At 37.8% G+C, this 24485-nt stretch overlaps 1 protein-coding gene across 1 annotated transcript; it reads right to left on the bottom strand.

The window, feature by feature from the left end:
- Positions 1-299: 299 nt before the first annotated feature.
- Positions 300-24485, bottom strand: KDSR (3-ketodihydrosphingosine reductase). The gene is made up of 10 exons (XM_062497044.1): positions 24378-24485; positions 17799-17888; positions 16594-16650; positions 11706-11771; positions 11459-11554; positions 10285-10476; positions 8489-8572; positions 6042-6125; positions 4153-4254; positions 300-3792 (listed from the first exon to the last, which is right to left on the bottom strand). Exons 1-10 carry the CDS (start codon positions 24483-24485, stop codon positions 3673-3675), a joined length of 999 nt encoding a protein of 332 aa, XP_062353028.1. The 3' UTR covers positions 300-3672.

Here is a 24485-nt window from a genome sequence, read left to right as displayed (position 1 = left end):
CAAAGGCAAATTTTGTCAATTTAATCTCACTTTCATTACAGTCGGAGGATACTGGGTCTGCCAAATACTCAGTTGAATTTTTAACATCCTTTTTTTACCTCTCTCCTAAGCTGCAAAAATGGAAGGACATGTTTCCCCCTCTGCTGTCCTAAAAATTAAGAGACTCCTGCTGAGCTCATCTCAGGTTTAAAAAAAGAAAAGCACAAACCAAAAACCCCACCACACCAAGGCCCTGCAAATGAATTTATCCATTGCCCTTTATCCTCTCAAAGAAGTTAAAAGTTACAGGCTTTGTTGATTCGCCATTTATTTTGAGAAATATAAAATATGAAAACTAGTTTACAGTTCTGGCACAAAAAATGATGACACAATAAGCACAAAGTTTCTTTTTACAAATAACGCTATATATCTTTACCATTTAAAAGTGCCTAGAGTTTTTCACAGCAAATAAACTTTATTCACCTATATATTTCTTCCTTATTAAAATATTAAATCTATTTAAATTGCACGTGAACACCTTGATGAAGTAAACTAGAAATAAAATTATAATAAATCTGTATATAAAGCAAACATTCATTAGAAACTACATGGAATGCAAAAGGCTATCAAAGCCTAAATTGAATCTTACAGGCTGACCAAGAAAATAAGAGACAAAACACTAACTGATATGGCACAAGATTAATTTGTTGACAATTAGACAATAAGTAGAAAGTAAACACTATTTGAAGATCTCCACGGATCTAATACACTGCTAAAACATTTTGATGCAGAGGTTTTGTAACATTTAAACTGGCAAGAGTGTTTCAACTGCTAAACATTTTTCCACAAGATTACAAGGCATCTCCTTCACTTTATATTGGACCTTAAAATGAGTACATCGGTAGATAATGTGCATAAGAAAAAATTTACACCAAAGGTTGCTGTAGTTGACAATTCACTTTGTTTTGACAGTAAAACAGTTGAGAAGTTTATCAGCTAAAATTAACATCATTAACTTGCAACAGCAGAAACTAGAACAATGAAAAAGATTATTCTTCTTGCTTTAAAAAGCAAACCTTGTTCCAATCTCCACTACTGCCGAGGGGTTCAACCTGCAGTGTCACTGTCAATACATTCACTTACACTATGCAAAATCAGGTCTGCAAAACTGAAGTGTCTGTAGATCAGGGCCATAACTTTCACCTGGCAGTCTTACTTATCCAGACACTGGCACTGAATTCTATCGGTCATTACTGGGAGCTGAGTGGTGATCCCAGATGTCCAACCTGAAAGATTTAGAGGCCCTGCTGCCATAGGGTTGTGTGTGCTCTGACCTTCCGGGCCACATTTCTTAAATATAACCCTTTAACATTCCAAGTTGAGCATCCAAAAATTCAAGTACCCAAAAGCTTACTGGTTTGAAGTCCTGACCTTCAAGCCTGGGCTGGTATCAAGTAATTTACATAATTGTTTCTTTCAAACTACAACACAACCAATTTGCCCATTTTGGTATCTTTTCCAGGTGGTCAAAAGAGTATTTGATTTGCATCAAACATAGATCATAGAGTCTGCAGAAGTGTTCCAAGGCTAGGTTGGATGGAGCTTTGAGCAACCTAGTACAGTAGGTGTCCCTGCCAATAGCAGGGGGGTTGGAACAAGATGATCTTTAAAGTCTCTTCCAACCCAGACCATTCCATGATTCTAGGAATAGCATTACTATGTTGCTTTAAGAAACAATTAAGCAATGTTGACAATGGATGTATGGTAAATGCTCCTTTATGTCATTCACATTAAGCAGCACAGGAAATACAAATGCACACTAGATTTCTTTGCACTGAAGCCAAGCTGTTTAAAAATGCAGGAATACACTATATTCTCAAAATTAGTATTGTATTATATTATAGGCATGCACAACTTCACGTATCTAAACAAAATCAGGAGGCAAGACCTAAAATATAGGCTTTGTGAAGAATTCAACAGTGCCTCAACATTTGCAATTTAACAAATTTTCACCACCTAAAATGAGAGTGCCAATGTGATCCTCTACAAAAAATTGTTTATAACCAGGTATTAAAGCAAGTTTAGTCTATGTGAATAAAATTTGAAAAGTGATCAACCTAATTCAGAGAGGGGAAAAAATAGCCTAAATAAATTACATTCCAAGGTTTTCCAGTTAACCACCTATTTTTTTTTTATCTCAGTTTAATTAAATACCTCTTGGTTAATAGATACAGAGAATCTCTTTACAAAAGCAATCTATTTTGTCTATTTTGGTTGTTAAATATTACTTTCAAAGAAGTGAAAGTGCCCAGTTTTACACATAATTTTAGATTCAGAGGACTGAATGAACGTGGAAATATGACATTGAAAATACAGCAGTGCTAACAAATACAAAATACGCAGCTTTTGAAAAAAAAAGCAGCTCACAAGGCACTTACTATAGTGGTCCATTAAATAAACTGTATACATAGTGCACCCTTAAAACATCATTGTTATGCATCAAGCTTTTTCAGTGTTAAACAAGATTTATTAGAAACAACCACTGGGTTCTGTGTATTCTAAAGCAGTTATTGAGCAGCCTTGTTTCATATAATGTAAATGAAACAAATTACAAGTGGGTCTTATAAGGAGAGTATTTTATGTAATTTCTCATGTGAAAGCTTTTCCGTGTAGTGACAAAATGCAGTGTGGAAGGCCGTTCTGACACACATCCCTCCCCACTCCTGACCCCTCTGCCCTAAAAAGCTACATTCCTGCTACTGGAAGAGCCCAGCATTTTAATTACAATTGATTCTACCATCAACTAATGGTTTGGCTCATCATTTGCAGCTTTGAAATTAATGTGCATAACAGTAGCATTAAGCCACTTTCCAGAGCAAAGACTGGCAGATTAAGTATCTGTAAAAACTGTACATTGTTTCAATGGCTTAAAATGCTGAGTCATAAATGACACACTTGATACTGGTTTGAATTTTTTTTTTTTGTTCACAACACACTTCGAAGGCCAGAAGAGCTACAGACCCAATCACATCTCCTAGCATTTCTCTGTGGGAACGGGCTCTTCATCTCCCTTTAGAAAGCATGCATATATTAAACCATACTTTTTAATTACTCCCACACTGAGAAAGCTTGGATCATACAAACATATCTGCGATCTTCAGGTTTATGCAGTCATATGTTGGACAGAATAAGGAAAGCTGTCATTGACAGAACGATCTGTAGACTGGCCAAAGGAAAAGTTAACATTCTAAATCAAAAGCAGTCCCAAAATGTTAGCAAAAGGTACCAACTTGTTCAGGGGACTTCAATCTACTTCAGCCCAGTCTGTCACGGTACTTATTTCACCCATAAGCACCAAAGTGAGAAAACCTAAGTATTTGTCCAGAATTACCACACACAGTCCATTCTCAAATTCTACTCTGCAGATCCACTTAAAAGCTCTCCAAACTCTTTCCAGCTCAAACCACCAAAAAAAAAAAAAAAAAAGCTATCTAATCCTCATTCACACTTTTGCATAGTTTGGCATTTTCTGGATTTGTACTTTTGTTTTTTCTTTCATAGCTTTTGAGGGGACTCCTCTGTCACACACGCAAGTACTTCCAGCCTAAATCCTTCAGGAGCAAAACTGAGTCCCACTTAAGCAGCAAGCTGTCCAGGACTGCTTGACATTCTTCTTTCCACTCAAAGTAAAGATTATTCAGTTTTATCTGCACTTTCAGATTTTTCCCTTTGCATCATGCAGCGACGAACTATGCTGTCAAAACTTCCTAGGTAAAATAGGCCAATGATGCGAAAAATGCCCATGCAAACAACCTGGAAACAGAGAGAAACAGCTTTCAATTAATTTCAGACCCTGGATTGCACCAAATTATTAAATCATAACATAAAAAAAAAAAAAGTTCTAGGCAGACATGTTAATCTTCAGAAAACAAACTTACCAAATCAAGCTAACTATGTAACAGCTCAGGACTGAGTAGCAGGGAATTCTCTTAGCTCACTCACCAGCTTGATGCTTCAGCTTGAAAACACTACTGCAGTTTCCTAAACCCAAGTGCCATGGTATTAACAGCCATTTGATGAAAGGGTAATCCATGTTTGCATAGTGTTTTACATTCTAAAAATTATTTTAAACTATCAGAAATGATGACAATTTGGGTACTTCCCAAATCCTACCTGCTGAAGACCTTCAGTAATGGAAGTGACCGGTGACATCCCGCTTGTCAATATTGACAGCATGTAACCATCTGATCCAACTGAGCTGTTGAAGTTCCCTTGCTGGATGGAAGGATTAAGAAAACAAAAAGCAATTTACTCACTTGTGACAAATCATGATGTCTTATTTCAACAGCTACTCTTGATAGACACAGATAACTGATACCACTAACAACAAATATTTTATTGTAAAAAAAATTGCCACAATTAAGAAACAAAATACTCAAATATTTTGGGCTAGACAGCAACATTCCAAAAGCCATTCACTTAAAAATGGAAAAGGAAGCTAACTTCTCATTGGAGAGAGGTGTGCTAAATTACTGCAGATTTTTACAAGATACAAAGGCTGTAAATTTCTTCTTGAGGCACTGTTTGTTTGTATAGAAAATGCATGACAGTCTTCAGAACTATAAGTATATTTCAGAAACAGAATGATACCCTGACTATGAGATCACCAACCACTACTGTAATTGTGTGACAAATACAGCTTGCCTTTTGTTAAAATTAGCTTGCTTATCACATGAGATTTGGTAAGGAGGTATATTTTAAATGCTACATAGCAGGTTCCCCTTCACCTACATCAAGGATTTTTAACTGCAAGACACAGCTTGCTAAGCAATTCAGAGGGGAGAAAAGGGGGGGAGAGATACCAGGAAGAAACCCCAAAAAAACAAACTACTTTAATTACTTAACAGTAAAATTGCAGTTCTAAGGCTCTTACTCCCAGGCTTCTCCCATTTGTTTCCATTTGACTTTATGCCAAAAAACTTTATACTGAAACACTGTGGGACTAAATCTATGGAATGTGGAAGTGAAAGGAAAAGGTGGAGTTCCTGAATCAGGGTTAGGGGTAAATCTATGCAAAGCAGTAGAGGTTATTAGATCTGATTACTTCCCAACACACACCTGAGAGTACACAAACACCTTCTTGTTTCTATTTCAGTCTCTCTGCTGATGGCTGAAGTGCATAAAGACCATGAACACATGATCCAAAGTGTAGAAAGTATGGTATAGGTATACCAGGTGCTTAAGATGAGAGAGATTAGTGTTCCTTAATCACCAGAGAATACTGTGTTGAAGTAGTACTCGGTTTTAAAAAAAATCAGACATAAATTTGTGTTTATGTGCTGTATTTGTGAAAACACTGTATAAACTTCACAACTGAACACCTGTTGTAGATGTAAACCATGCTGAAGATCAAGAGTATTTGGAACTGCAAAGTAATTGCAGATTTTAGGATTCAATGGATGTGCTTTATGATCATGAAATTTCATGTTTGTTTCTATTCTGAGGTGCTTCATTAAGCATGCAGGCATTCCCTAGCATAAAACATTATAAAAATCCTCAGAAAGGCAATACACTAAGAACAGCATTTTATGTATTTTAATCACTCATAAATCACATACTTCAGATATTAAAAGACAAAAAATGTCAACTGCCTTCCTTTACTGTAAAATTACTTTTAAATGAACTCATCTTCAAGAAAAAGAGTACAAGCTTTTGAGGTCAGACAGATGGTATTTTGAGACATAAAAAGTCAATAGAGTTTAGTGCTTTCAAGTCAGTCATAATCCATCTTTGAGACATTGCATCATACTGATGCATTATTTTATTCTGTTTATGTATAACTTCAGATACCTTTTATTTCTGAGAGTGTATAAAATCATTTGTGGGCACAGTGGCAAAAGAAGAATAAAGAATACAGCTCTTGTTCAAACTAACCTAAGAGAACTGTTTTGTGTTAATTGGTTTTGCATTTAGCTTAGCCATTATCTTACAGTCTCAGGCAAGCATGATGTGATTGTAGTCTCCTCAACACAGAACATGTTCAAACCCCACAATTTACTTACTATGGCATCTTTCACTATAACTCTGGCGACTTGTTCTGCTTGGCAAACAGATGAGGTTTCAGAAATCAGCTTTGTCTCTAAGGGCTTTAATAGAAAAACACCAGTTTAAGTTTGACTAACTACACACACAGGAGAGAAAAACATGAAAGTCAAATTTTGGGTTTGTGTCTTTTGTCATGGATGACATCACTCCTACCAAGTGTCACCTAAAACAACCATTTAAACAAAGGTATAAGCACATTCATAAATAATAGTCCAATTTTACAAAGGAAAATGACAACTTTTCCTTGAGTAGTCCTTTTTTTGTATGTAGTTTATTACTACTATGAAAGTGAGGTTTTTTTTCCCCCAAATATTTTGTTTTCAGTAGAAGCTATCAAAACAGTTAAACTATTTTTTCTCAATACTTACAATAGTTCATTTATTCATTTTTTGCCAGAAATTAAGTATAAAATAGGCCTGAAATATTTTAAGATCCTATAAAACAGCTTCCTTTTAAAATTTTTTTTCAGGCCTACTCTAATACCAGGACTAGTTTAATTCTGGGATTATTATTTTTAAAAAGAGCATTTCTAGGGAAAAGTTGAGCAACTATCGGTTTCTCATCATCAGTTCGAAGTACTACAGTAATTAAATTTCACAGAAAAGGGTCTATTTCTCAGTATTTGTAGAATTATGAGTTCTGACTTCATCTAACAAGCTCACTGAATTTTAGGGGTTTTTTTAGTATGTGTATTTTAAAAGTGGCCAGAGTCACATCAGTGTCTTTGCCAGCAGAAATCACACACAAAAACCTTTTACATGCATTCCTACAAGTGATATGGCTCATGTAATCAGATCTCCATTTCATAGTTCCTCATTTACTTTTGAGCTTATTCAAAAGTAAAGTCTGAGTAGCAAACAAATCCAAATGTGATACAGGATATCAACAGTAATTCAAATACTCTAAATCTGGGTAAAAATGGTTTTTCAGGAGCAACAACTAAAGTTAATGACATGTTGGGAATAAGGCAGGCAGAAATCAGCTATTAAATGCTTGATTTGGCTACTCAGCTGGCCAAGGCATGCTGTCATTTGTGAGGCAGCTACCTAAAAAAAAAAAAAAAAGCAAAAAAGCTTACTGATTAAACACAGGAAATCTGTAACCTAGCTCCTGATGTTTTCTTTAACTATATTCAATAATTACAGAGAAAAATGAGATGCAAGATAGATGCAAAATGTTGCAAATATTAAATATTAATATTAATTCAGTAGCATTAAATAAATACAACAATAAATGAGTATCTGAAATGTCAGAGCAACACATTGCAGAGATTTAAGGTAAACTATCGTGCTAGGAGAAGGTCATCCAAAGAGGTCATGTAGGCTAAAACAAAACATAATTCTCTCCTACAAGAGAAGACTTTTTTCACAAATGAGATAAATCTCTCTGAATCTCTTTCAAAGAGAAATCTTAGATGAACAGTACATTCTCCTGGTGCCCTGAAATAGGCTATTATGAAGGAAAAAATCCTAGGGAATATGCAAGCTATACAAGTATCTGCAGATGTCTAATTCTGGCACTTTATGCGGATGTGTGGGAGTATACATTTAATACAGAATATCTGTATCAAGAAATGATGAAGTAAGATTGTGTTATACAATCCCTACTGATTCCTATTCAAAGAGTGAAAGACAAAATGGAATTCAAACTCAATTTCCAATTATACGTGATGGTGCATGTTGAAAAGATAACAGACTTAGATACCAGATTTCTAGTTCACAGTATGCAAATAAAAAATAAAGAGATTTTTTTTTCATGTTACATGATGCTATAGTCTGAACAGGGGGCCTGAATGTGATTTTTAGAATTATACTTCACATGGATGGACATTGCAAATGACAAGACGTGACTAAAGGTCAAAACTTTCACTTTTAAGGTAATCCAAATGAAAAAGGCCTCCTGCTGCTGACACATCCTTCTGAAAAGCAGTACTGTCATTCCCACTATGAACACTGTATGAGAGTCTCCTTTCTACTGTAATACTAAAGAACAGCCACTTCTGAACTGGGTCATTACATGCTTTCATACAGTATGATCTCATTGCAGGCTCTACTGCAGGAATTGAGGTTTACTTCGATCTGTCACATCTATCACAACAGCCACATGTTATCAAAGATAAAAAATAGGAATATTATTTTTGGTTAATTAAGCTTTAGTATCAAAACAATGATTTTACAGTTCACCATCCCAGACCAATATTGTGACTGCATGCAGGAATACTCTGCAATGTTTCAGATCTTAAATGCAAGTATTAAAGCCTCAGAACAAGAAACAACACAAAATTATCCCAAGCTATCTAACACTGAATAGTTCAAAACTGAAAAAACTGAAGTGTTTAAGAGTACTTATTAAAATCTTAATATGCTTTAAAAATACTGATTTCAAAAACTGAAGGACAATTTACCTTTGTTTTACTTTCTTCTGCAAAGCCAGGTGTATCAGTATCTGGAGGATAGGCCACTGTTACGTAGACATTATAAGGTTTTACCTGTGTTTTACAAAAGCATAAAGTGTTATCTTAATACTGACAGCCTTTTTATGTCCCTTATAATTCCATCAATTTCTCTTGTAATTAAGAAGTTCAGCAAGCATGATTTCAAATTGCTTCTATGGTTAAGTACTCAGCAATTTCAAGACTTGTAGCCTTGTCAACTGAGAAACAAAACAGCAAAGATTTTTGAAAGGTGGTTGTGGTGCTTTTTCTAATAAAAGTCCCTACAAACTTTGCAAATTATTTGATGAATCTCAGTGGTTTTCAAGACATTTAGGAAGAATATTAAAGTAAATTAGGTGCATAATTTTACCAATTTCAGTTTCTAAACGAAGACCAAACCACTGTCAAATACCAGTACCCAACATTTATAAACACAAGGCCAAAAAGGCTTTCACTGAGGAAAAAAACCAACAAAAATGTAAAATTCAAATTTGTTATCTTTAAGAGGTATACTCAGGTCTCAAGGCTTTTCAACCCACGGTATAAACTTGCAAGAGGTCAAAGTCTAAGGAGACAAAAAATAATGGGAAAATGTGAGGGAAAATGGAACGTCGTACATCCAGGATTGTATTTAGTCATATATTTGTATGGATGTGTCACAGAATTATATCACATACTGCAATACTATTCAGAAACTGCTGCAATGCAAATCTGTACTCCAATACAAATAAAAAAAAAAACTTCTATTGAAAACATCCAGAGGGCTACGAAAAAAAGTGTTGTAAAACACTAAGCATTTTTATTTATATTTTGAAACCTTCTGTACTGAAAACACTGATGTACCACATCACACGCCCATAAACACCCTATTTTTAGTCTTGAATAATCCTGTCTTCACAAAAGTATTCACCAGTCTGAAGAAAATCCCTGTGCTCACCCTGTTCTATCTGGCAGACCAGAAGCGATTAGAGGCAGTTTCACCCCATATTGCTGTGCTGATCAAGGCATACAACAGGGACTATGCAAGGGTCTAGAACCAAACACAGGCATTATATATAAACACTTAATTACTCAAATAGCCATTCTTGACAGGAAAATGACAAAAGTAATTTTCAAATCAGTTTTATCTGTCTTACTACAATATACTTACCCACCCTGTTCCACAGAATAATGAAAACAGCCTTTTTTGGTTTTGGTCTTAAACATTAGCTCAGATCACTGCAGGATAAAAACCTCATATATATCACAATATAGAAGGGTGAGTCACTGCAAACCCATCTTTTCTTTGGTGGACAATCCTCATATTCTAGCTTAGTTTCACAGTTTCATCTGGTTCACACACCACTTACCATGGACTCTCAAACAAACTGGCAATCACTGGCCTGTCCCTCATGCATCCATATTATATCTTCAATATCATTTTGCACTCAGAACCTTGAAGAAGGCTTTTAATCAAGTGTCTTAAAAAACCTAGTCCTTTTAATTAAAATAAAAGATTTAAAAAAATGCCTGCACATATGGTCATACTCAGTTTTAAGAACAGATTCAATCTATTCCCTTATGCAACTGAAATCAGGTTAGTTTCTGCAACCCATGCAGAGCAATAGGATTGTACTGCTGCCAAATGAGGGCAAATAACACAGAGATATTAGCAATGCTGCACAACACAACCCCCCCACACACCTATTTAAATGAAAATGTCCTGTGCTGACAGTTAAAACAAAATTGTTTATAATCAAAATTACTTAAAACTGTTGCACACATACCTCCATTTGCAGGGCTTCAGCCAACCCTCGAAGAGCAAATTTTGTTGGAGAATAAGCTGTATATCCAAACAGGCCTAATTGCCCAGCCTGGGATGATACAAATACAATCCTTCCCATTCTGCGCTCCTTCATGGTAGCGATTACTGCTCTGCTCGGGTAAACACTACCCAGGTAATTGACTGCCATCAACCTCTGTACAAACAATATTAATATTTGAGTATTTGAGCCATGGATCCAAAATTCTTCAGCTGTATCGTCTTATTTATTAAAAACAAAAACAAAACAAACAAACAAACAAAAAAACCCTACTTCAGTCTGCTTTAATAATCAAGTTCACCAGATCTGTTCTGGCAAAAGAAACAACTTTTTTCTATTCTACAGCTTCACAAACTGTTTTATAGCTAAAAATCTCACTCCAAGCCAAAAGAAATCCTCCAAGTCTTAATAGCATCCATGATACTGATAATACTGTGAACCATATGGCCTTGAAGGAAAAAAGAAAAATATTTGAGGGAAAATCTAAACAGCCTCCAGGAAGCAATCCATTTATACATGATGCATGAAAACATACTAAAAGTTTAAAGAGCTTTCTAAAACAGGAAACAGAAAAAAAGCTATGTATTTGCACATTTCAGAGGCTTTATTCTTTGCCAGGAAAAAGGGAAGTCTTTAATTTCATTCTCTACAAGATATAAAACAAAACTGATAGCCTATACAGGTAGTAAAATGGATTATTTAAATTTATTATATAAAATTATGTCCATTTAGTATTTTCAGATGATTCTGCACTATCTGTAGATGAGTGGAGGCCTCAGGGCTGCAGGCAAAAAAGTAACCAAAATACAGGTGTTTTGGGGTTGCTTTTTACTCTTTTCATCAAAGCAGCAGTTTCTCAAGCTGAAATAATTCATGCATCCCAGAACCAAACACTGATAATAGCTGCATTTTTCTTAAACAGGTCAAAAATACATTTGAAAAATCTTCAACAGAAAAAAAATAAAACTATGTGAAATTGTTAGAGAAGTTAGAGGCAGCCCTTGCAAATCTGAAGAGATTCTGACAGCTAGCACAAGTAACACTGTTCAAGTCTGCAGACACAGGAATGCAATCTAATTGTTAAAATGGTTAAATAAGAAATTATCATATGATGAAATAAAAAAGTATGTTCACTCACTTCAAAAGAATTCACTTCAATATCCTCAAATTTTCCTGTAACTGATGTTCCTGCACAGTTTACAAGCATGTCAACTGGCCCCAACTTCTCCTGAGCCTGGAAGAGGGGACAGAGGTTAAGACATTCTTGATGAGGGGGAAAAAGCCTTCCTAGATCACTGTACCAAATAAGAAACTATTTCCAACAGAAACACAACCCAGAGAGATAAGTTTCTTAAGATATGCGGGTGAATCAGTTGTTTTCTCACCTGTTTTAGAACATTCTCCACCTGTTCGTAGTCTTTAGACACATCAACGGAAATACAAAGTACAACCTAGAAAAGAAAAGTGAAAGCACATTTTCACAACACACTAAATCCAATAATTGTTGACTTAGAGCCTTTCAAAATGAAACAAGCTCAGTGTCATCTTTTCCACAAAAGAAAGCCTTTTTGACAAGGTATTCTGCACTTTCTCCACACTAGAGAAATCAACTTCCACTACCTCCAAGCTCCTCTCCCTCACACAGAGGTTCTAGTATAATAAAAATTACATTAAGAACAAATAAGCACCTCATGATCTTCAAAGCTGTGATTTATGTGCAAAGTACAATTTACTGGACTAAGACACTCTATTGACCAAGTTATTCAGATAAAGTTTAGTAAAAGCTATTTTAACTAAGACAAAATTCCCCAGTAATATATTCAAATTTCATCAGCCAAACATAAGTCAAATCATTTGCATGGCTTAGGCTCATCTTTAAAGAAAAAAAAAAAGTTTTTTTCCACCTCATAACGTGGTTGCAGTGTTACCCTGAAATGGCAGCACCAGCACTGCAAAAAAACTGTTCCAAAATTTAGAAAGCAAGTGTTATAACACCGCTAATCTTAGTACTTGCAATGCACACTACCTCCTTATTTCATGATTTTTTTTTTTTAAGAATAGTAGTAAACCTAGTTGCATAATATTTAATTGGGACACCTCAAGGACAGAGTGAAAATAAAAATTCTATGAGTAACTGACTCATTGCACAGTGTCATAAATATCTACAAAAGTGAACGCATATGTACATATTTACTCTTTGTCTGAAAATCAGAGGGGTTTCATTTGAAAGACAGAGAAAAATTAAAATAACCAGGAAAGAAAGAAGCAGAGGGGAGGGGTGGGCAGGCAGGATGAAGGAAAACAGATTATAATTATACGGCTTTCTTGCAGCTAAAAGTTAGGCCCTGTTTTCCTTGAAAGTTACTGACTACCTTCAGCAAGATGGTCTCAGCATCTAGGTTTTCAAGTCACTTCGAATCAACTTCTGGCCAAAGAAAGCAGAGCTTCTCTTGGGTTACCACTTGCAAACTGTTAACACTGCTGCAAACACCAGGTACTGACAAATAAGCTACTCTCTCTGCTAAGCCATCAACAGAGCAGTGGGGTAATTCCTTGTCTTGAGCAGAAAAGTCACCTCCTATTGCAATAATAGGAGGGGTTCCTGTATTCTTCTTCCAACTTCTATCCTTTCTGTTACTTTGGTCAATTAATTTAAAAGCCAGAGATGAAATAAAACAAAGTCATCTGTAGTTTGTATCAAGTATGTTCATGACCACTTATCATGGAGCACATGGGCAAACACACACACACACACACACACACAACAAAAAAGGCTCACCACAGTCTAACTAACTGCTTTGGCAGCCAGTGATTTGCCAGTCCTGCCCCTGGTCAGAGTGTCACAGTCCTTAACTGCATAAACAGAATCTGCCTGCCATTCCTGCACAGCAGGTTGGCTATTCCTGCCTCCCAGCACTGTGTGTAGTTGGACAGCAGAGTAAACTTGTGGCACAAGTTATTGGCAGGAATCCCTTTAAGGCATTTATTACACTTTGGAAACATTTGTCTTTTTCTTAAGTTTAAGAACAAAACAGCAGCTGAACAAAAACATTGAATTATCATTTGGATGTCTTTGCCAAGATCAGTGAGGAGGTGAAGTAAATCACAGTTCTCTATAAAAACTGGAACAATTTTTTAATTTAACAGATTGCATAGATTATTACAGTCGGGAACTCCCAAGCTTTTACTGACTGTTATCACATTCTACAGTTCACCTCTTTGCTTCTATTATCATTCATCCTTCCTGCTATCATATACTAATTACCTTTACTCCAAAATATGGACCATAGATCCACATCTAGGACACAGAATATGCTACCAGAAGTAGTCTTATGCCCAGCCTTGCTCATTACATTTTGTTCTAAATGTTGCATGGTGTTGGATCATTAATAAAGTTTCCCCCAATAAAAGATCAACTCAACCTCTAGTAAAGTAACTGAAAATATTCTAGATTAGAAAAAGGATTTTAAAAATACTGGAAAAAAAACTCTAATGGTTAAGGATTTTGCTCCAGTGCGCACCAACATCCATGGAGGCTGCACCATCAGCACTCTAAATCACAGGCAAAGGTTTTGACAATGTAACTTGGTTTCAAATAAGATCCAAGAGCTAAACAGTGACAGCACATACCCAAGAAAAACATAATCTTTCCTGAGGATCTCCACCTCTTGGCTTGACATGGGACCATTCAGTGTCTTCAATAACACAGAATGAGATGTGCAGGCAGCCTGCAGATGACACCAAGCTTGGAGGTGCAACTGACACACATGAAGGACAGGATGCCATCCAGAGGAACCTGGACAAGCTTGAGAAGTGGGCCCTTGGGAATCTCACAAAATTCAACAAGACCAGGTACAAGGCACTGCACCTGGACTGGAGCAATCCCCCACGCATTGATGCAGGCTCAGAGATGAACTGATTGAGACCAGCCCTTGGGGGAAGGACTTGGGGCTGCTGGTGGGCAAGGGGCTGGACATAACCCAGCCATGTGCACTCACAGCCTAGAAAGCCGAAAGAGCCCTCCCTGGGCTGCATCCAAAGCAGTGTGACCAGCAGGGCCAGGGAGGGGATTCTGTCCCTCTGCTCTGGTGAGACTCACCTGGAACACTGCATCCAGCTCTGGGGTCCCAGCACAGGAAGGGCATGGAACTGTTGGAGCAGGTCCAGAGGAGGCCACAGAAATGAGGAGCACCCCTCTTATGAAGACAGGCTAAGAGAGGAATTGCGCAGCATGGAAAAGGCTTCAGGCAAACCTTACAGCTGCCTTTCAGTACCTAAAGGGGGCCTATAAGAAAGCTGAAGAGGGGCATGTAATGACAGGCCAAGGGGAAATTTTTAACAGTCTTAAACTAAAGTAGGTTTAGATTAGATATTAGGTAGAAATTCTTTACTGGGAAGCACTGGCACAGGTTGCCCAGAGAAGCTGTGAATGCCTCACCCCTGGAAGTGCTCAAGACCAGGTTGTATGGGGCTCTGAGCAGTTTGGTCTAATGGAAAGTGTCCCTGCCAAGAGCAGGGGAACTGGAACTAGACAATCTTTAGGGTGGCCTCCAGCCCAAACCATTCCAGGATTCTGTGATCTAGTGAAGGTAACAATCTGTGTACGTTATCTATACTAGACATCACCTTTCTCTACAGCCTTTCAGTACTCCTTTCGTACAGCTTCCCTGTTCATCTACTGTCACTTTACAGCTTTTGATCTGTTGCTCCGGTGCCAGCTGTGCCTCAGACTCCCTGCCTTCTCCAGTTCTGTTCTTTCCATTGAGATCAGTCAGGCTTCCCTGAGACCACGTCCGCAACCCAACACCTACAGAGGAGTGAGAGCCAGCCTGCCCATCACCTCCGCTGCCAACTGCTGAACCTGGCTGCAAGCCTGAAACTGCTTCTGCAAAAAAAAGCCCTAGTCAGTCCACACTGGAGCTTGCTCAGCCTTGAAGGTGCTTTTGGAGATTTTCACCGAAACTCCTAGGTACGTGCACCAAATAATAGCATTTTTAAAAGTCAGCATCTATCAAGCTAGGACAGATTTTAACAAGAACATCCTGACACAGTGTTTGACAAGGGATTAACTGCAATGTTAAGCTTGGGAAACTGCTAGACCAGCTAAAAGAAAATGGTTACCAGGATTTTTTTTAATGGGCAAAATACAGCTTTTCCTCACCTCAAATGGCTTAGATTTTCAAACAAAGTTGAACTGAGTAAGGCAGCATGCACAGAAAAAAAAACAACCCAGCTTGAGCCATTTGACAAAAGCATAAGGAAGCAAAGACAGAATCTTATCTTATAAATGGAGGTATTAAAAATTTTTGTATCAGCTACTATGCTAACATTTTTGCCTACAGATATTCAGCTTTTTTTACAGCTTCTTTTCAACAGAGTATCTAATTTATCAATTCAAATACCTTAAGTTCTTGAGAACTTTAGAGTGAGTTCTCAAGTGTACTTAAATTATCCAATCAGCTGGGATTGCGCCCCCCCCCAAAAATTATGCACAAATAAGTTGCTTCTATTTGTGATCATAAAAGGAACTTAGTTCCTAAGCTACTTTCATGATCAACAAAGTTCTGGAACACGAGAAGTCAAAGACATTAATAGTTTCAGTACTATTTACCCTCTGCCCTTTATTATTAGTAGTCAGAAAAAAAATATTTTAATATTTCACCTCAAGGTTGCATGTTCTGAATACAGCAAGCTTAGCTATTCTAAGCTAGTACTTCTGCAAGCTCTAAACCACTGCCTTCATGCACTAGTGCATTACCTTTTCAGCAAAGCAGCTTCTATGTTTAGAAGTCTCAGAACTTCACAAATTTAACTTGTGTAACTGGTACAGTACTTAGTCAGGAAAAGGAACAAAAGTATGACATAGCGAAATAAACCTGGGAACAAGCACCTAAACTTCTTTCCCAAGACAGATGTTGTATTTATGAATTGCAAAAAGTATTTGAGGAAAAAAATTGTTTCTTCAACTTCATTTGAAAGAATAAAATGCTTATCAAGTGACAGTAAATTGCAGCTATCCAAAAAAGCATTCTACACCTACAGATGAAGACATATTTTTCTAAGAAAAGCAGGCTAATGCACTAGCTAGGCAACATCAAATATAGCAAGAGCTTAGAACATCTCATGTAAACAGACTGGTATTCCTGAATCCAAATACCAAGTCCTCACTCATTTTTGTCAAACAGCTTTGTTTTAAAAACAGGACCAGTGAACTGTGTGGTACTTAATGTCTTAAACAAAACACACAACAGCCCCTCTTGGCAGTGACCTTACCTGCTTGTCATTAACAGAGTACTTTTCTATTTCCTTCTTCGTCTGCAACAGCTTGTTCTGAAATGGACACAAAGACAACCGAAATGTAGTTCTGAGAGCATTATTAGTCCTCAGTACTTCAGTAAGGCTAAAAAACATCCCCTAAAGCCACTGACCCCCCCCAGGTTATCCTCAGCTAGTTACAGCATTTTACCATCACTCTGAAGACTTACAAAGATATAAAAACATGAAATTTATCAAGAACTCACTTCTGTTTTTCACTTTATGTTCTAAAGTCAGCAATGACTTCTATAGATTTATTTAATGCTTTTGTTTCACGCTACAGAGAGCACCTAAGACCGTAGGTATTGATTCTTCTCCTTTATTTTGGATCTATTTTATATTTATGTGATATTACATAAAACTTCCTGAAGAATGATCACTGGAATGAAATTATCAAACCCCAAAAATTTGGTAAATTCAAAGTGTAATGATCCTTTCAAAAAAAAATTCTCCTAATTCTGATTATACTCAAGGTTAGGTAAAGTAAGTTTTCAAGTGGAAGTAAATTATCAAATCAGCTGGGACTGAGGGCCCCTAAAATTAAGTGCTTTTGTTTCCAGAATAATTAGGTTTTTTGCAATAAATAAGACAACAGTCTGTTATGAAAACAGAGTAATTCAAATTAAATTCTCAATACCTCTTAGTTAAAAAACAAAAAAACCCAAAACAAACAAACAAACAAAACCCCAAGACAAAAATAAACAAAGCAATGCTTTTTTTTCCAAAGCTGTCTTGAAGAGTTTTTCACTAGTAAAATATATGATGCAATGCTAATTAGAAACCAGTAGAATTTGTGAATTTTAGAGATGATTAAATGTAGCCACATGTTACTTACTGTAGGGAAATTCTACAGTTTTAACCAATACAGGGGTTTTCCTGATTTTGTGCTCTGGCACAGATCTAGACAATGATATAACAAATGCCAATAACAAAAGCAGTAACACTGGCTAAACTTTTAAGGCAAGCTAATCACGAATTCCATGTTGGGCTATACTTCTTAAAAAGGCAGCCACCTCTGCTATTCAAATGCATTAACTTGGAATGCTTAGAGTCCCGTTAAAATATACACTGAAAAAGTATGAATAATCATCAATCCCAGAATTATTCCTCACCTGTATAGATTTTGTGAACAGTTTAGCCAATAAAATTACACATACACTTACCTCATCCCTTGCAATCAGTGTTATGAAAGCACCTTGCTTATAGCATTCAATAGCAATACATTTTCCAATTCCACTGGAGCCTCCAGTCACCTAAAAGTTATTTGAAAATATCAGTGTTAGCCCACTATTCTCATTCCTTCTCACACATGTATGAGTCAAACCACGTGAAATTTCTAAAAACATACTGAGGTTAAAATATCACTTGATGAGATACGAACACAGGAGATGCACTCAAGTTAGCTTACTTATGGAGCATGAATGAAACATAAGATCTGAATAGATCAATGAGCCTTTGTTTCTACCCTAAAATCAGTTTTACCTCAGGGGTAATTTTTGGTTATTTTTGTTGTCAGGCACACTTAGACCACTCCCATGTGGGTGTTCTCACATGTTCCACAGGCTATTTCTAAAAGCATGTTGTTAAAAGTTTGAAATCACTGTTAATGCCACGACAGTGCCATTACATACTGCCCCTTCATACCTGGCCACAGTAGAAATTGCTTGTAAAGTCAGCTATTGCAGATTGTTTTCTGACATTGTCATAGTGTAAACATAAACAGAAAATACTTTTTTTTCTTATTAAAAGGAAAAAAATCCCATTAATTCAACAATTGGCCCTTTGTAGTGCATTTTTCAGTCCCCTAGTCAGAACCTTGAACTGCCCCCATTCCATCCTGCTATTTCAGTTTAGTGGGGATGCCTGCACCTAAACTTCCATAACCTTTTCTTCTTCCTCCAAGCTGTAACACCTTGATAGTCTCATACGCAAACAGGAAGTTAAAATATTAGACAAATACAGGTTGATGGCTACAGTCCTGCATCATATGCTGCAGGAAGGAATAATTAGTGTAACAGCAAAGACCCAGGTCTCTAATCTCTCAAAAGCCTTGTGTTGTCTCCTCATTAGGCAATGTCTCAGTTTTGTTTTCAGAGATGCATTATCCTCAAAATTCTTTCCACTCCCGGAGGCAGTAAAGTCAGAAGAGTCAGAAGTATATTCCCATGAGTCACTAACTAAACTCTTCTTTCATTTGAGTATTTTACCACTAGCCCTCAAAAACAGCTTAGTGCAAATAAAATAATCCCAGTAAAGATTTACAACACAATTCACAGTTTCTGACAGGTTCATCTTGAGCCACAAATGGGCCAAGAATGGGTGTAGCACTCACAAAGACTAATTTCAGCTCTTTAGGCTTCCTCTGTAATTAGAGGGAACTGCTTCAGATTATCTTCTAACTGACTCTGCAAGATCAGCTACTAAATCCGTAAGAGTTCAAGTGTTAATTATTGATTTGGAACTTCAGCAGAACCACAGAACTAATTTAATGTTTCATGATGGAAAGAAGTAACAAATGCACTGAAATTCTTAAAATAGATTTCAATATTTTAATACATATCTGAAAAAAATAAAATAGCTTGACACATTCGGGCAGACCTCAGATCCACAGTATGCGTGAGATGCTTCTACAGGTCAGCAGCAGGTACACCAGCACTAATCAATGGGAATGGAAGACCATTCCAATTCCAATTTTTTGGTGAGACAGCTGTTTACTGCTAACAAAACTGGTGACTATCAGGAATGGGTCAACTACACCAGCACTTGAGGAATTCTCTGCAGGTGAAGGTACTGGCACCAAGCCTCCAGCTTGTCAAGCAACACTAACATTCATTTCAGAAAGACAATCATGCAAGAAATAGAAAAAGGAAGTTTTTATTTACAGTCACAACAAGAACACTGGATAGAGCTCATGTCAGATCGGTTGATGATAAAGTATAATATCAGTTAGCTGGGAACTTTAGCATTTAGGTGGGAGGCTGCTACAAGCATGTGGGAGGTTGTTATACATCTTTCAGGAGCATTCACCACAACTGCTAATGTAATAGCAAAAAAAAAAAAAAAAACCAAAATCCCAACACCAATGAAAAGTTTGCTTTGTGCTGTAATGAAATTCACCTAAGCAAATCGATGAGGTCTGTTAGGTATGTAAGTTCCTAACACATGCTCAGAACTAACAAGGTAGCATACACCTACTCTGTTAAAAACATTTTTACAATTACTTACCTTTGTGGCCATTGGCTCTGCACAGCTACTGCATTTCGTTAATTCCAGACATCTGAATTGCCACTGATCCCATTTTTAAATGTTACTGTAACTCAGCCTCAGAGGAGTTACAAAAAAAAAAAAAAATCTGGCCACCACAGCTCAAATCACCAATTAGTATTTTGACAAGAAGGCACAATTAAAACTCAGTATTAATTTAGATGTTCAGAATGCAGTATTACCAGTCCTTGAGCAGTGTAACTGAGCTGTTTCTATACTTATAAAGAACAGGTACCAAACTAGGTATTCCAAGAAGTGTCTGGCTCCAACTTCTTGATCCTTGATAACAGAGTTTAATTTTTAATAATCATAGGGATTTATTTCCCCCTTACAAGTGGAAATGGTGGGGTGAGGTACAGAGAATTGATCTATTAGAGCTTTGAATTTGAGATACTAGAAATTCACTTCAATTGACGAGATAGTCCAAATTAAGTGAAGTGTCATCAGAAATTATCAAAATCCAGACTTTATATGGCATCTCCAATAGAACTTAGTAACTTTCACTTAGAATTAGATGCAAGCTGGCTTCATGTTTTTAGGCAGTGCTCTGATAGACAGTTCTACTGAAACAAAACATGCCTTTAATCTGCTCTAAGTGGTTAGCACGCCTAACTAGACTCAAAATGACCTCTTGTTGAACCACTCGGATGTGTCCAAACCATAGATCTTATCACTCCCAGCATCAAGGTGACAGGTGATGGTGCTGAGACACCCAGATGTGCCTTCCTTAAAAAGCCAGCCACAGTTACCAGGCCAGGTTCTGCAAAGGAGTGGGGAAATTACTGGACTAGAGATGACCCGTGTGCAGGAGGGTTTGGCACAATCATCCTGAACTACATCAACACGAAAAAGGGCCCTGGTCAAACCGAATGGGACACAGTCCCAAGTAGGTAACATATTTCCATTTCCTGCCATCGCTAATCTGAACTTTGATAAACTGCATTCATAACACTGAGACCTCAGGGGTTTGGGTTTTTCTCAGAAATTCAGCTTGGAGAGGATAAGCATTAATATTTCAGCATGGAGTTTTTAAACATCACTCAAGAACTTTTGTAGAGAAAACTTAAGAGAGAACATGTAAGAGCAGGTGTAGCATCCCTGACAAAGGGCAATTAAATCTGGTCCAAGTGAGCTCAATGCAAATGCAGCAGTGGTGACTGCCTTAGCCTACTTTCATATTCCTGCCTACTGTTACAGCCAGCTACCAAAATCCTAGCTTATTCTCACAGAATCTGTGACATGTTTGTAGCCTGAGACCAAAGGAGAGAGATAAAGCCAATGGCATAATAAGAAATGTATAAAACTGCCTTCTGAATCTCAAAGCACTAAGAAGTTCAGCACATGAAGCAGCTTCTCTACAGCACAAAAATAACTTTTACACCCTTTCTTTGAGAATGTTTTCCTAGCCATGAAAGAAGTAAAAAAGTATCAAGCATCTAAGAAGCATTTTGCTAAAAATAAGCTAAGCCTAATGCATGAGCCAATTTAAGAGCAGAGAAAGCCCTTACCATTTAATGGTTGCTGGGGTAAAGAAACTACATAGCAGATAAGGACTGGGGGGGAGGTGAGGAACCCACAAGATTAGACAATGAGTAATTTGGAGTTCTCTAGACACTTACTCTGAATAGCGCTCCTATTCTTTTCTAAGAAAAAGAGACTCTTATAATTCTATGAGTTTCCAGAAACCGTGTCTTGCCTAACACAGCAAGGGCTTCCATCACACAAATGACTGTGGCAGAGGACAAAGAAAAGAAGAGGAAAAAAATCCCTTAAGTTTTCTGCTTCAAATTCCTATACCAAATGGCAGCCAGAATAAGTTATTTAGCCATAACTCAGACATGTTCTAACCACAACTGCTAGAAGTAAAGAGAAATATTTTTTTCTGAAGGATTAAAAGTGAAAAGAATGCTGACTTCAGTTGAAAATTCAGTAACAGGTATGTAACAGCCTCTGAAATTGCCCAATGACCTTCCCTCAGAAATGTAAGATATACTTTCATTATACTTTCAACAGAAAGAAATGTTTCTAGGAAAGACTGACTTTTTTCTGCTTCAGTAAAGCAATTTATTCAGGTATATTTTGAAAAAAATATTGTGTGCAATAACAATCGCCCTCTTTAAAGGGCTCAACCAGCTATATGAACAATTTGCAGATCTTAGTCTTTGCAGAATAATTTTATTATTCTTTGTAGAACAATTTTACATTATTCTTTTATTTATTTCAATAGTGGGTTTAACTGAGGCCTAATACCTAAACAGATTTTGATCTTTTTCTGTGAGAAGATTTCAAAGAAGCCCTTACATTGTATTATGGTCCTTCAATATTTTCACAAAGTCTCTCTCAGTCATCTCAGTAGCAGAGAATGTTTGCTCCCAGCATATGATTAAAGAATTCACATTACATACCCAACAGAGAAAGTCTTCTTGAATAGTATTTCTCATTTACATTACCATCATCCAATACTTTTCCTTATGCATGACATTATGGAATCTGAAATCCACAAGTACAAGTGTCCAGCATTATTAACAGCACCTACACATCTAAGAACTAGATACCTTCAAACCAACTGTTCCATGTTTCATTAGTTTGCATAAACACTTTAGGAGCATAACTGAAGTCAAAATAAAACAAGCAGTTCTACAAGTGGTGACAATAATAAAACTGTTTGCCTGCATTTTTTTTATTTGTATCATCAAGCTGGATATATCTTACAGCCTTTTCCTTCGTCATTATGTTCATATAGCTAGTTTTCTAGTTGAACTCCTAATTTCACAGGTTTTGCAGGAATAGTGTTGTTCAGATTTCCACTAGTACCAAATCGAGCTTAAACTGCTAAGTAGCAGCAACAGTTGCAGGGAAGCTTCTCCAGCAAGAACAGTCTCATCATTTTTAATGTGACCTTGTTTAAATGAACCCTTCTGATTAGAAAAGCCAGCACAGTAGCTTTTAAAGAGTTTAATCACTATACAGAATGAACAACACTTCGTGTGATCATTGCATATATAAAAAAAATAAAACCAAGCAACTAAAAATCCATTTAACATTTTATGTTTGCTATTCTATTTCTTCACAAAAGTCCCAGAAAACCCGTAAGTCTCCTTCACCTTTGCCTTAATAACCATTACTCCTTCAGGGAAAGAGCCATAACCCAAGAACCTTAATGCAACCTTGAACACACCTCAAACAGAATATGATGCTGTAAAGCCAGTTACAGCACCCAAGTTAACACCTACTGCATAAAGCAACTTGGGAGCACTTTTGCAACTTGGAAACCTCTTAATCATTCTGAGGACAGCTTCATCCTCCAAAGAGGAACTCCAGAAAATAAAGGAAAAACCAAACCAAAACTATTCGTTTACAGTAAATTTAAACAAACAGTAAACTGCAGCTTCTCTGCACAGAACACGCCCTGGAGATCTTGAGATAAACTGATTCTAGGACTGATTCTAGCTGATTCTAGGACCCTGAATCTTTTGAACCACTTAACTCATTTGTTGTCATGTGCCCAAATTCACTATTTTGTGATCCCTCTGAAAGTACCTGGGTAGTATTCCCCTTTCTTCTGTCCCCCTCTTCCCAAGCCACATACTCATATAACTTCCAGTGATGCACTACTCATGGACTCTTTCAACAGTAGGCTCTTAAAAAGACTTCCTTCTACCATCTTGTCAAAATATTGCTCAAAGACATCCCTATCTATGTGGTTAAAGATGGAAGAGGGCCCAAGTGTCATTTGACCACTTCCTTTGTATTGTTTTTTTTCATTTCCTCATACCTGACTTGGTTTTTTAGACCAGGGAGATGATAGATTTGGCCTTCGGTTTAGCCGTGTATACACACCCCACGTCTCTACCCTGGGAGATGCCAAAAGAAAATAAAACTCGAGGGGACCGGTGGCTTGGAGAGTACAAAAGGAACATCTCAAAAAGCCAGCGCTAAGATTGGAAGATGGTGACTCAGACCATCGCCTTAAGCCAACCGGGACACGCAGCGGTTGTCAGAGCCATCGGGACAGGTCATTTCCTTATCACCCAGGACTTGTGGCTCCCGGTGTTTTGGTAGCTCGGGGTGCCACCGCCAGCTTTCTACGATTCCTCTCGGACCCGCGGGCACCCCCGAGGCTGGCGCGGCTCGGCCGCCAGCCCCGCTCCGGGTGCTCCCAAACCTCCCTTCCCCGCCGAGAGCCTTCCCCGCTCTCCCCGCGCCCGCAGCGGGATCCCCGCAGCCATGCCCCCGGCTGCCAGCGGGGCACTGCCCACAGCCTGCGACCCCACCTCGGAGAAAGCGGCTTCCTTCCTTCCCTCCTTCCTCCCTTCCTTTCCCTTCCCTTCCCTTCCCTGGCGCGGGGCGGGCAGCTCGGGAGCCAGCCCCCGCCTCCCCCGGCGCCGAGGCCGAGGGGCAGCGCCCGCACGCTGCCTCCTCCCGTGGGACACCGGGGACCTCCGCCCTGTGCCCTTCCCGAGGGCCGCCGCACTCACCACGACGTGCGCGCCGGGCAGCTTCAGAGACTTGGGGCTGATAAGCGGCGACACCATGTACAGGAGGAGGACGAAGGCCACGATGAAGGCGGCGGCCAGGAGCAGCAT

Source organism: Cinclus cinclus, chromosome 1 (assembly GCF_963662255.1).
Source record: "Cinclus cinclus chromosome 1, bCinCin1.1, whole genome shotgun sequence".
NCBI lineage: Eukaryota > Metazoa > Chordata > Aves > Passeriformes > Cinclidae > Cinclus > Cinclus cinclus.
The sequence above is the reverse complement of the archived record's forward strand: the minus strand, read 5'-3'. Positions and strand labels throughout refer to the sequence as shown.

Coding starts and splice junctions, on each gene's coding strand:
- KDSR (XM_062497044.1), bottom strand. CDS start 24,485: ATGCTGCTCCTGGCCGCCGCCTTCATCGTGGCCTTCGTCCTCCTCCTG. Junction 11,772..16,593: donor ACTCTGTTAATGACAAGCAG/GTAAGGTCACTG, acceptor TTTCTTTTCTAG/GTTGTACTTTGTATTTCCGT. Junction 10,477..11,458: donor TTGAAGTGAATTCTTTTGAA/GTGAGTGAACAT, acceptor TTGTTTGTACAG/AGGTTGATGGCAGTCAATTA.